Source organism: Dipodomys merriami, unplaced genomic scaffold, assembly GCF_024711535.1.
Source record: "Dipodomys merriami isolate MVZ:Mamm:240054 unplaced genomic scaffold, mDipMer1.0.p SCAF_31, whole genome shotgun sequence".
Taxonomy (NCBI): Eukaryota; Metazoa; Chordata; class Mammalia; order Rodentia; family Heteromyidae; genus Dipodomys; species Dipodomys merriami.
In genome coordinates, this window is record NW_027204604.1 from 12,654,719 (window position 1) to 12,667,533 (window position 12,815).

General features: G+C 46.9%; 2 protein-coding genes across 5 annotated transcripts in view; both read left to right on the top strand.

Moving 5' to 3' along the window:
* Klhl12 (kelch like family member 12) overlaps window positions 1–7,379 on the top strand; it is a 43,021-nt gene extending 35,642 nt beyond the window's left edge. For 3 of the 4 annotated variants that reach the window (XM_070041808.1, XM_070041810.1, XM_070041809.1), the window contains 5 exons: window positions 1,122–1,317; window positions 3,294–3,452; window positions 3,739–3,837; window positions 5,436–5,622; window positions 5,805–7,379. In XM_070041808.1, coding sequence (XP_069897909.1) covers window positions 1,122–1,317; window positions 3,294–3,452; window positions 3,739–3,837; window positions 5,436–5,622; window positions 5,805–5,931 — 768 coding nt within the window. In that variant the 3' untranslated portion in view covers window positions 5,932–7,379. The remainder of the gene's footprint in view (window positions 1–1,121; window positions 1,318–3,293; window positions 3,453–3,738; window positions 3,838–5,435; window positions 5,623–5,804) is intronic. The other variant, XR_011376338.1, reaches the window with a different exon arrangement.
* Window positions 7,380–10,410: 3,031 nt separating this feature from the next.
* Rabif (RAB interacting factor) lies at window positions 10,411–12,448 on the top strand. Its single transcript, XM_070041811.1, has 2 exons — window positions 10,411–10,635; window positions 11,830–12,448. The coding sequence occupies exons 1-2, from the start codon at window positions 10,510–10,512 to the stop codon at window positions 12,079–12,081; spliced, it is 378 nt and encodes a 125-aa protein (XP_069897912.1). The 5' UTR covers window positions 10,411–10,509; the 3' UTR covers window positions 12,082–12,448.
* The last annotated feature ends 367 nt before the right edge of the window (window positions 12,449–12,815 follow it).

Here is a 12,815-nt window from a genome sequence, read left to right on the forward strand (position 1 = left end):
CGTGGGGCTTGAACTCTGGGCCTGGGCGCTGTCCCTCAGCTCTTCAGCTCAAGGCGAGCGCTCTGCCACTTGAGCTACAGCGCCACTTCCGGTTTTCTGGTGGTTTATTGGAGATAGGAGTCTCGCGGTCTCTCCTGCCCGGGCTGGCTTTGAACCGCGATCCTCAGATCTCAGCCTCCTGAGTAGCTAGGATTACAGGCGTGAGCCACCAGCGCCCGGCTTTGTTTTGTTTTTGTTTTTGTTTTTGGTTGGTCATTGGGGCATGAACTCTGGGCCTGGGTGCCAGCCGTCCCTCAGCTCTTCAGCTCAAGGTGAGCGCTGTTACCACTTGAGCCACAATGCCACTTCTGGTTTTCTGATGGTTAATTAGAAATAAGAATCTCACAGATGTTTCTTGCCTGGGCTGGCTTTGAACCATGATCCTCAGATCTCAGCCTCCTGAGTAGCTAGGATTATGGGCGTGAGCACCCAGCTACATTTGTTGCCACTGCTGCCGCCTCCTCTCCCTACCCCACCCCCCTGCTGTCCTGGGACTTGAACTCTTGGGCTGGACACTGTCCCTAAGCTTTTTGTGCTCAAGGCTAACACTACCATGTGAGCCACAACTCTTACTTCCAGCTTCTAGTTAATTGGAGATATGAGTCACCGGGGCTGGGAATGTGGCTCAGTGGTACAGTGCTTGCCTAGCATGCATGAAGCCTGGGTTCGATTCCTCGGTACTACATAAACAGTAAAAGCTGGAAGTGGTGCTGTGGCTCAAGGCTTTTGCAAAAGAAGTTCAGGGACAGTACCTAGCCCCAAAGTTCAAGCCCCAGGACTGGGGAAAAAAAAAAGTCTCATGGACTTCCCTGCCTCGGCTTGCTTTTTGAACCATGATCCTCAGATCTCAACTTCCTGAGTAGCTAGGACTACAGGTGTGAGCAACCAGCGCCTGGCCAGTGAGCCTTTTGTTTGGTAGGTAGTCTGCTAGAGGCCACTTAAGAAAGAACTGCTGGCTCAAGGAGGGTTCATGGTAACAAAGAAGCAGAGAGACATATAGATAAAAACAAAAGGATAGCTAAAGGTAAGGCCTGAAACTTGCTTCACTGAAATGCTCTGTACTCTTCTCTCCCAATGTCAAGAGCATCACTCGCAAGAGACGCTACGTAGCCTCAGTATCCTTACATGACCGGATCTACGTAATTGGTGGCTATGATGGCCGCTCCCGCCTCAGTTCAGTGGAGTGTCTAGACTACACGGCAGATGAGGATGGGGTCTGGTATTCTGTGGCCCCTATGAATGTCCGACGAGGCCTTGCTGGAGCTACCACCCTGGGAGGTAGGCGTGGCTTCCAGGCAACGTTTCCATCTTGTAGCTGGTCAGTATTCTTGCCTCTCTTATTGTCTGGCAGGAGTATGAAATATGGAGGATAAGTTGGTAAGATCAGATACTCCATTTTGCTTTTGTAAATATCAAATTACAGAAACTGTTTCATAATTGTGAATATTTCAACACTGACTGCAGAATTGGTCATTCAGGTTCCATTGCATTATACGGGAACTAACACTTAATTGTAATTTCACACATTACTATGTTAGTCTTCAAATGCTTTTTTTTTTTTTTTGTACCAGTCTCAGGACTTGAACTGAGGGCCTGGGCATTGTTCCTGAGCTTTTGCGCTCAAGGCTAGCACTTTACTACTTTGTGCCACAGCTCCATTTCTGGTTTCTTGGTAGTTAATTGGAGATGAGAGTCTCACAGACTTTCTTACCCCAGGCTGTCTTAGAACCATGATTCTCAGATCTCAGCCTCTTGAGTAGTGAGGATTACAGGGATGAGCCAGGAGTACCTGGCTTCAAATGCTTTTAAGAATTCATCTTAAGCTGGATGTTAGTGGTTCTTTAATCCTAGCTACTCAGGAGTCTGAGATCTGGAGGGCCATGGTTCAAGGCCGTTCTGGGAAGAAAAGTTCTCTTATACCAACTCCAAATAACCAACAAAAAGCAAGAAGGAAGGCATGGCTCAAGTGGTAGAATCCCAGCCTAGGACGTACAAGGTCCTGCATTTTAACCTTAGCACTACCACCAAAGTAATAAATAAAATTTTTCTTTTTACAGCATCCTTCTCCCCTCCCATTCTCCTACCCACTTCCTTCCTTCTTTATTCTTTCTTCTTTTTCTGTCAATCAGGGGACTTGATCTCAGGGCCTAGGCACTGTCCCTGAGCTGTTTTATTCAAGACTAACACTCTTGGGAGGGAGGAAGGGGTGTAGCTGAGGAGGTGGGAGGGATGGGATGGTAGGGGAAAAACAAAAGAGACAATGCTGGATAAGAAATGTACTCAGGGCTGGGAAGGTGGCTCAGTGGTAGAGCGCTTGCCTTGCATGCCTGAGGCCCTGGGTTCGATTCCCCAGCACCACATAAGCAAAAAAAGAAAAAAGCCGGAAGTGGTGCTGTGGCTCAAGTGGTAGAGCGCTAGCCTTGAGCTGAAGAGCTGAGGGACAGCGCCCAGGCCCAGAGTTCAGACCCACGACCGGACCCCCCCCCCAAAAAAAAAAAAAAAAAGAAATGTACTCATTACCTTGTTCATGTAACTGTAACCCCTCTATACAGTATTTTCACAATAAAAAACTTAATTAAAAAAAAAAAAGACTAGCACTCTACCACTTTGAGCCACAGCTCCACTTACAGTTTTTAGGTGGTTAATTGGAGATATGTGTCTTGTGGACTTTCCTGCCCAAGCTGGCTTTGAACTGCTGTCCTCAGATCTCAGACCTCCTGAGTAGCTAGGATTACAGATATGAATCTCCACTGCCCAGTTTCTCCTTTGATTTACTGTGCAACCCAGGCTGAGCCTCTATCATGAGTGATTATAGCCATGCACCACCACATCGAGCCTATGCAATTCTTTTAATGTCTGAGCTGTGCTATTTTTCTTGTCTCTGAGACTCAAATGATTTATCCCATGAAGAAATACTATGCTGCGTCAGTGGCTCATGCCTGTAATCCTGGCTCCTCAGGAGGCTGAGATCTGAGCCCTTCAGGAAAGTCCTTGACTCTTATCTCCAATAAACCACTCAGAAAACCGGAAGTGGCGCTGTGGCTCAAGTGGTAGAACACTTGCCTTGAGCTGAAGAGCTGAGGGGGACAGCGCCCAGGCCCAGAGTTCAAGCCCCATCACTGACAAAAAAAAAAAGAAAAAAGAAAAAAAGAAATACTACGCTATGCCTCCAGATAGCTGAAGGACCTGTGGGGAATTTGTAGAGAAAAGAGTTCTCCTTATTTAATAGTGTGTGATTTGTTCATTCTGAACAGATATGATCTACGTCTCTGGAGGCTTTGATGGAAGCAGGCGTCATACCAGTATGGAGCGATATGACCCAAACATTGACCAGTGGAGCATGCTGGGAGATATGCAGACAGCTCGAGAGGGTGCAGGACTGGTTGTAGCCAGTGGAGTGATATACTGTCTAGGTACTCAGTGTGGGATGAAGGGATGAGAACCTGGGTTGGTGGCTCTGGGTGGATCCTCTTTTTTTTGCCAGAATTAAGTTTATAGGCGTCCCTCTACACAGCCTATACTCTTGCTCAGTATATTCTTCATTAACTGGCATTATCAGAAAAAAGTAGAACACTAGTTTTTCTCTGGGTTATTAGAACAAAATAACAAAATTAAATTAACAGAATCAGGTAAAGCACTCAGAGAAGGCCACCTTCGACTTACCCTTTTTTCTGGAATGATCTCTACTTTGTCTTCTAGGAGGATATGATGGCTTGAATATCTTAAATTCAGTTGAGAAATATGATCCCCATACAGGACACTGGACTAATGTTACACCAATGGCCACAAAGCGTTCCGGTAAGACCAAATCTGAGGAAGCCCATGATAAACCAGGTGGATAGTGTGGTCACAGAATAGGGTGTCAATGAACCAGAGTTGTAGTTCCTGTTCCCTGGGAACCTGTATAAAATTAGGAGTCAGATTCTAGTCTTCTCTGTGCATTTCTCTTCTCTAAATGTTAGTGATTAAAAAAAAAAAAAAAACTTTTAACTTGATTGTAAATTTGAGAAAAGCAGCTTTTTTCTGAATTTTTCTCTCTTCAAAACTTGGGTTTGAATTTAGTTTGTCACTTGTTAGGCAGGTGATCTACCACTTGTATAATTTCCCCTCCTTGACCCCCCTCCCAAATCCTTTTTAAGATATGTATATATTTTTTAATTCATTTTTGCCAGTCTTGGGTCTTGAACTCAAGGCCTGGGCACTGTCCCTGAGCTGCTTTTACTCAAGGCTAGCACTCTACCACTTGAGCCACAGGGCCACTTCTGTTTTTTTCTGTTTATGTGCTACTGAGGATTAGAATCTAGGGCTTAGTGAATGCTGGGCAAGCACTCTACCACTAAGCTACCTTCCCAGCCCCATTAGCTATTTTTTCAAATAGAGTCTTATGTTTATGGCTGGCCTGGATCCTCTTATTTACACATCTCATGTATCTGGGAAGACAGGCATGTACCATCATACCTGGCTTATTTGTTGTCATGGGATTTCAAACACCTTTTCCTGGGCTGGCCTTAAACCACCATCCTCTCCTCCTGAGTAGCTGGATTATAGACATGAGCCCCTGTGCTTTGCTTTTTTTTTTTTTCTCCTTCTTTCATTTACCTGGTGTAATTTTTGCGTATTGAGTACTTGATAAGTAAATGTTTATTAAACATAATCTTGGGTCTGGGAATATGGCTTAGTGGTAGAATGCTCACCTAGCATGCACATAGGCATAAGATTCTTCAGTACCACAGCCAGCAGTGGAGCAGTGACTCAAGTGGTAGAGGGCTAGCCTTGAGCAAAAAAGCTCAGGGATAGTGCCCAGGCCCTGAGTTCAAGCCCCAGGACTGGCCGCCCCCCCCCCCCAAAAAAAAATCATCTTTAGTGTTATATAATGAGAGTAGCTATTACTGTCACTGAGAGGTAAATAAAAAATTTTGGTACTGGGGACTGAACCCAGAGCCTTGTTTATGGAAATGAAGTGCTCTGCTTCTGAGCTAAATCCCTATCCCTTTTTTGATGTGGACTAGGCTAAGAAGTAAGAAAGAAAAAGCACTATACAACTCTAGTTTATATCTGTCCTCTAGATAAAAATGCCCCAGAACCATAGTCACAAGTCCTTTTCTTCCTTTTACCTGTGCTGATTCCCTTCTTTCCTTCCTCCCTCCCCTCCCCTTTCCTTCCCTTTTCTTTCCTTCCTTTTCTGGAGGACTCTCAGTGTCTAAGTGAAGAAGAGGATAGTTCCAGTTTGTTCACAGATGGAGTGACTTGTACTATACTATATTACTCTAAACCTGTCTGGACCATGCCCATATCTCTTAGCTACCACAGAATCTAGCTGTTAGTGACTATGTTGTTTTAAAATTCAGATGCTAGACTTAGTAACATTCATTTGCTAATACCCTCTTTTTCCCCAGGTGCTGGAGTGGCCCTACTGAATGACCATATTTATGTGGTGGGGGGATTTGATGGTACAGCCCACCTCTCTTCTGTTGAAGCTTACAATATTTGCACTGATTCCTGGACAACTGTCACTAGTATGACCACTCCACGATGCTATGTAGGGGCCACAGTGCTTCGGGGAAGACTCTATGCAATTGCAGGGTGAGGATTCAGAAACAACTAGGGTAGTCATCATGCCTCCAGAGCAAGAGTATCTGTGAGGCGGTCCTCATTTTGGAAGTCATGGTTTGGGTTGGGGGAGACATTGCCAGGGATGACTTTAATAAGGACTTGTATTAGAAGGACTAGGTAGCTCATTCCTTTCTGTTGCTTTTCCCCCTCAGATATGATGGGAATTCCCTGCTGAGTAGCATCGAGTGCTATGATCCTATCATTGACAGCTGGGAAGTGGTGACGTCCATGGGAACCCAGCGCTGTGACGCGGGGGTGTGTGTACTCCGAGAAAAGTGACCACTGTCGGAGCAGCATCCGGAGCTAGCAACCAGTCCCAGGGACATTTTGTGGGAGAACCAAGGATCCTTTCCAGAATGTCTGTTTCTCACTGTGTGCACAGGGTGATTACAGACACCAGTGCAGTGATGATTGTACGTATTTGACTGACCCACTCTCTCTCTCTCTCTCGTGCTGATGCTATCCCTCTGAAGGGTGAGTCACAGATGCTCCAGGGAAGAGAATGTACATTGAACGGGTGTGAGACCAGGCCTTGCCTCCCTCTGGTCTGGGGAGCACTTCCTTGTCCTTTCTCATGTATCTTGTGCTTGGGAGAATATATGTATATGTGTATGTTGTGCCTCATATATTGCAGAGAACTCTGAGTATGGCCTGCTACAGGGGACAGACAGTAACCAGCCTAGATCATTGGAAGGATACCAACTTGCATAACTTGGTAAAAGCCAAGTCTTTCCTTTTCAATCTTTTTTCCATGAACAAATACGTTTTCTAACCTACAGGTAACTAGAGGCACCACAATTCGATTCTGGAGGAAAATGAAGGGAGAGCCTATCAAGTTGGAGGTTAAGGGGAGAGATTCATATTATGCTCTCTTAGGGAACAGGGTTGGTACATCAAAAACTGAGGGTAGAGAAAGTAACCTGCAAATGAACTCGATGGGACGCAAGTGAGCCTGGAGCACCGCTGAAGGGAGCCTGGAGGACCGAGAAGGATGTACTGTTAGAAGGATCTTTTTATTTCCCCAAGGTCTTTCTAAAGTAGAGTGGTGAGCATCTTGGCACGGAAGACTGTCAGAGATTACAGATGAATCCATTGTTGAGAGAGGAGAGGACAGAAGTGTGGGAATTCAGTGTACCTGGGGATAAACTACAATGTCTTACTCCCTGCCAGGGCTCATGCAGCCATGGCACTATTTGTCTTGAATGGGTAAATGACCATCTTTTGTTGTTGTTGAATCACATACTGCTATATTACTACACTCCACACTTATTTATTTGGGGATGGGTTGGGGGTGTCAGCAACCCAGAAGTTCAGCTACCTGATTACTGCCTCATTCTTTCAAGGGTTTACTTCTGCTGAGGAGTGTTTTTCCTGCTGTGTGTGGTGCGTTTAGTCCTCTTCCTGCTACAAGTTACACTTTGTTGTCTTTGGAATGAATTGTATTCATCTCAAGACAGGATAACTAAGGACAACCAAAATATTTCTGTTCGTTCCGGTACCTGTGCTATCGCTATTTCTGAGCTGCTCTTCAAGGCTCCTCTATATCTCGCAGTGATTTCTTGCTTTATGAGTGCTGGCAGTTTGGGAATGTGATAACCTAAACAAGGTTGCCCTTTCCCTTTGCTCTGGAATTCCATTTTTTCCCGCTGTCCCTAAGTTGTATTGACCTATGGAGTTAATTTCCTTTGTATTTTTTTAAGAAAATAATAAAAATCGGCTGTTTCAAATACTTTTAAGAGAGTTTGTGGCTAACTAGCTCTGCCTTCAGAAATCAGCCTGTTCACCTCATGTTTGCTTACTAGCTTTGCTGTTTCTGTTAGACATTGGTAAGAGGAAACATTGTACCACTGTGCAGAGTCTCTTCAGTGGAAGAGTTCCCTGAATTTTTCAAATTTATTGGCTTTTCTCACATTTGGAGTTTACTTGAGAATCAAAGTGAATTAAAGAAGCATTTTGTACTCACTTAACTTTTAGGGCTTTATTCACCCCAATCTTTATGTTTATTTCCATTTATAGCATATGATATAAAAATAGAAAGCTTAAAAAATAAAAAAAGAAACTGAATTGGGTGCTGGTAACTTGCATCTGTAATCCTAGATTACAGATGCTGAGATCTGAAGATCACAGTTTGAAGCCAGCCTGGGCAGGAAACTCCAGGAAGGTGTTTTGTTTTGTTTTTTTGTTTTTGGTTAGTCATCTTGCGCCTGTGCAATGGTCCCTGAGATCTTTTGCTCAAGGCTAGCACTCTACCACTTTGAGCAACTTCTAGTTTTCTGGTGGTTAATTAGAGATAAGAGTCTCTTGGATCTTCCTGCCAGGGCTGGGGCTGGCTTCAAACTTGGATACTTAGATCTCAGCCTCCAGAGTAGCTAGAATTACAGTGCCTGGCCATGAGACTAAAAACTCAAGAGGAGACCAGATTTTATTTAAAGTGAAATCTGGAAGGGCATTAAGTGCCCTTCAGCCAGGCTGAAGAGAAAATGGAGCACCTCTCCTTTATAACTAGAGTTCCTTTTTTTTTTTTTTTTGGCTGTGGGACTTGAACTCTGGGCCTGGGCGCTGTCCTTGAGCTCTTCAGCTCAAGGCAAGCACTCTACCACCTGAGCCACAGCACCACTTCCAGCTTTTTCTATTTATGTGGTGCTGCAGAATCGAACCCAGGGCCTCATTCACACTAGGTAATCACTCTACCACTGAGCCACCTTCCCAGCCCTAGGGTTCCTTTTTATCAGGCAGTAAAGTTAAGTTAGGCAGGACAGAGGTCAGGGTAATTTGTTTCACAAGGGGAACAGGGCCAGATAGAGTTCATGGTTCCCGTGAGATTCTTATCTCCAGGCAACCACCAGTAATCTGGAAGTAGAACTGTGGCTCAAAGTGGCAGAGTGCTAGCCTTGAGCAGAAAAACTTGCGGACAGTTCCCAGACCCTCAGTTCAAGCCCCACAACTGACTTCCCCCCTCCAAAAAAAAGCAAGTGAACTGTACATAGAGTCTAGATAGCTGGCCTCCAGCGTGCCATCAGCTTCTGCCTCTGTCTTCAAGTGTTAGGATATCAGGTGTGAGCCACTGTGCCCAGATGAGGAAGTCATTTTCGCTTTCTAAAATTTTTTGTGGCAACTGTTATGCCCACTAATTGAATCATTGCTTATGAAATGTGACTTACCTGTCTTCAGGGGGAACTGAGGACTGGCTTTCTGTCTTCAGTGCTGATATCTGAATTTCAGATAAGATCTCACACCAGAAGCCACAAATGAACAAAAACTCACTGTTCCTTTTCCATTTTTCACACCTTCCCATGCCATCACCCACTAATTTGGGGGTTCCTCTTATCTTCCTACTTCCCACAACTACCAAGCAGCCATTTGAGTTTCCTAGCCTGGAGAAGCTTCTGGCTGTCATCCTCATCAGTTTATAAGTTCTACACAAATTGTGTTCATGTGTTCCAAATCCTTTCCCTTATTTTTGCTCCGTCTGCTACCAGAAAAATCAGGACTTTATTATAGAAATGGTCTGATATCGACTCTTCTTTTCCTCTCTTACCATCTAGTCTTTCCATTTTGTCATCACTTATCTTTCTGATTGTTATCATTATAGTACTTAATGTACAGCAGATTATTGATGCCCAAGTTTTTTGTTGTTGTTATTTTTTGGATCTGGTCGTGGGGCCTGAACTCTGGGCCTGGGCGCTGTCCCTCAGCTCAAGGCTAGTGCTCTACCACTTGACCCACAGCACCACTTCTGGCTTTTTTCCTTTTGCTTACATGGTGCTGAGGAATCAAACCCAGGACCTCATGCATGCAAGGTAAGAGCTCTACCACTGAGCCACCTTCCCAGCCCTGGCAGTCACTTCTTAATGCCTAATTAAAATATTACTTAGAGCTTTAAACACCACCTCCCCCCACACTCAGTCAGAATTACTCCTTAATCTGTGCTTCCATTTACAGCTGTTCCTGTGATGATTGTATCACAGGCCGGGGGGGTTTGGGACTCCCTGTTTAGGCTGTATTCTCATCTACAAGGTGCCTGTCACTATATCCTCAGAGTGTAGCATAGTAACTTATGAAATACTAGGATGTTGGGTGGAGACCTTCATATGGTCACTCTGTTCCCGCTGCCCACTATAGAACCCCTACAGCCTACTACACCAGAACTAAGCTGGTGATGCAGACCAATTAGAATTAGGAGCAGCAGCTTTCGTGCTGCACCTGGATATATATATGGCCAGTGGAAAGTAACCTCTCAATCTTTGCCTTCCGGTGGTGAGTGCAAACTAATGTAAGGGAAATGATTTCACAGGTTCCCCCAAAGAACTGGAATACTCCGCTACACAGTAAATGGTTACTATGATTGGAACAGATTAGCAAATCTACGCATCTTTTCCCCACTTTCAAAAGGTGCACAGCACCCTAAATTGTTTTCTATAGACGAAGCTGTTGTGGCTAAGTCTTGCTGAGGGGAAGTCCACGTAGAGCTCTCCAACTCCACCTTACCCCAGTATTGTCCCCATCCATTTACAAGACAACTGAATCAGAAAACGAAAGGGTAAGGACATCCTTAAGTGACTCATTTGTCTAGACTTGAGTGTTAGGGGAAGCCTGTCGACCAGAAAAAGGATCTGACTCTGGTCCCAGGAAGTGCCGCTGTCACAAAGCCGTCTACGGGCTGGGGGGGGTGGGGGGGTGAGGGGTGGGAGGTGGGGGTGTAAATGAATGAGCGCGCTTGCGCAGCAGAGTCCGGCGAGGCAGAGCTAGGAAAGCGGCGCGGCCTCAGCCCCGCCCCCCTCGCCGCGCGTGCGCAGTAAGGAGGGAACTGCAGAGACCGCGCGTGCGCAGCCCGACTGATCGGCTGCGGTGGTGGCGATGGAACCCGCGGAGCAGCCGAACGACCTCGTCTCAGCTGACGGCCGAAACCGGAAGGCGGTGCTGTGCCAGCGATGTGGCTCCCGGGTGCTGCAGCCAGGGACCGCGCTCTTCTCCCGCCGGCAGGTAGGAGGGACAGCCGCGAGGGCGCTAACCCCTCCCAGAGGAGCCGGGGCTCAGGTCGGCATTGCTCCGGCGAGCCCCGGCTCCTGGGTTTCCGGAGACCGCGCCCTCCCTCAGCCCCGCCCCCCGCGCGCGAGGCCGCGCCCCGTGGGCCGCGCTCGCAGAGGCCCCACCCCCGCAGCCCCGGGCTGGCCAGGTGGGATGGGTGGTGGCCCGGGCTGCTGACCCTGGACGCTGGAACCTTTCCCGCTGAGGCCCTGCTCCGCGGCTTTGCACCGGGCAGTCCTAGAGTGCGGACCACAGCCCTAGATTCCCGAGCGCGCTGCGCGTGCCTCTGCCCCGAGGGCTTCCGCGGGCGCGTGGAAGGAGTGTGCACCCCAGCCCGATGCTTCCTGGAGTTCTATGTAGCCAACCTTCAGGAGGCTGGGCGCTGTCCCTGAGCATTTTAGTTGAAGACAAGTGTTCCACCACTTGAGCTCCATTTCCACTTCCGGCTTCTTGCTGGTTAATTGGGGATGAGCCCTATGGACTTTACTGCCTGGAGGCTTTGAACAGCAATCCCCACATCTCAGTCTCCTCAGGTGTAAGCCCCCTACGCCCTGCTTAGAATAGCCGGATTCTAATGCAGTGACCCTAGGTCCCCAGAATTAAATAGCACAAGTTGCATGCCCTTTTCCTTTTTTTTTTTTTTCCTAATACAGGGGACTGAGCCCATGACATGGCACATGCTAGGCAAGGGTTCTACCAATGAGCTACACTCCCAGCTCTGTTATTTTGTTTTGTTTTAAGACATGGTTTTTCTGTATAGCCTCGGCTGGCTTCCAACTTGTGTTCTGGATTAGACTCCCGACGAGCATACATACATATATGCACCACCATATTGGGTTTGAATGCCCTTTTCATCCAAACTTGAGCTGTGGCTTAACTGGTAGAGTGCTAGCCTTGATTTAAAAGAACTAAGGGACAGTCTCTAGACCCTGAATTAAAGCTTCAGTACCATCACAAAAATAAATACAGAAAAATACACAGAGGGCTTTATGGATTCAGATTATTTGGGCATCCCACTGAGATGGACACTCTTTCTTTTTTCCTGTTGCAGAAATCTGCCAGGGAACAATGTGAAGTGTCCGTAGAAGGAGGTGATCAGGTGTGCAGGCTGGCTTAGCTTTGATGTTCCTGTGATCTCTTCCTCTACAGCTTTTCCTTCCCTCCATGAGGAAGAAGCCAGCTCTGACTGATGGCAGCGATCCTGACCCTGCCGGCGATCTCCTGCAGGAGCACTGGCTGGTTACCGACATGTTCACCTTTGAGAATGTGGGCTTCACCAAGGATGTGGGCAACATCAAGTTTTTGGTTTGCGCAGACTGTGAGATTGGACCCATTGGCTGGCATTGCTTAGATGACAAGAACAGTTTCTATGTGGCTTTGGAACGGGTTTCCCATGAGTAACTGCGGGATGGGGACTTGGCAGCACCCCACCTATAAAAGTTCTCCCTCAAGAACTGGCCTTGGCCCCGGTGCGACTGTCATGCTGCCGCCTTCTCTGTGCTAATACAGTGATGAGCACCGTCTGTGTCCTGGAACACGCAGGGGCTGGTGCTGTTTCCTCAAGGCTCAGCGTGCCTCTCGCTTCATCCACAGTGCATTCTTGCCCTAGCCTCCACTTCCCCATTTTGTGGCACCGTAGTTCCTCATTGGCATTCTGCTTTGATTCTCTCCTAGCCGTGGCTCCTTTTCTTCTTAGTCTACAAGAGCAGTATCCGTTGTTCAGCCATGATGACTCAGAACAATAGATATTCTGTGCCAGTCACTGAAATTACCTTGTTCTTTTTTCTTTTCTTTTTTTGCTGGTCCTTGAACTCAGCCTGGGCACTTGCTCAGGGCTAGTCCTCTACCACTTGAGGCACAGCGCCACTTCCAGCTGTGTATTTCACTGGAGATAAGAGTCTCATGGACTTTTCCTGCTTGGACTAGCTTCAAACTGTGATCCTCAGATCTAGCCTCCTAAGTAGCTAAGATTACAGGCAGCTCTGAATCCACCTTTCAAGAATTAAAGCAAGCCGGGCACTGGTGGCTCACGCCTGTAATCCTAGCTACTCAGGAGGCTGAGATCTGAGGATCGCGGTTCAAAGCCAGCCCGGGCAGGAGAGACCGTGAAACTCCTATCTCCAATAAACCACCAG

Excerpts from the sequence above, each read along its gene's own strand:
- Rabif (XM_070041811.1), top strand. The coding sequence starts at position 10,510 with ATGGAACCCGCGGAGCAGCCGAACGACCTCGTCTCAGCTGACGGCCGA. Across the intron at positions 10,636-11,829 it reads CGCTCTTCTCCCGCCGGCAG|CTTTTCCTTCCCTCCATGAG; the intron begins GTAGGAGGGACA and ends CTTCCTCTACAG.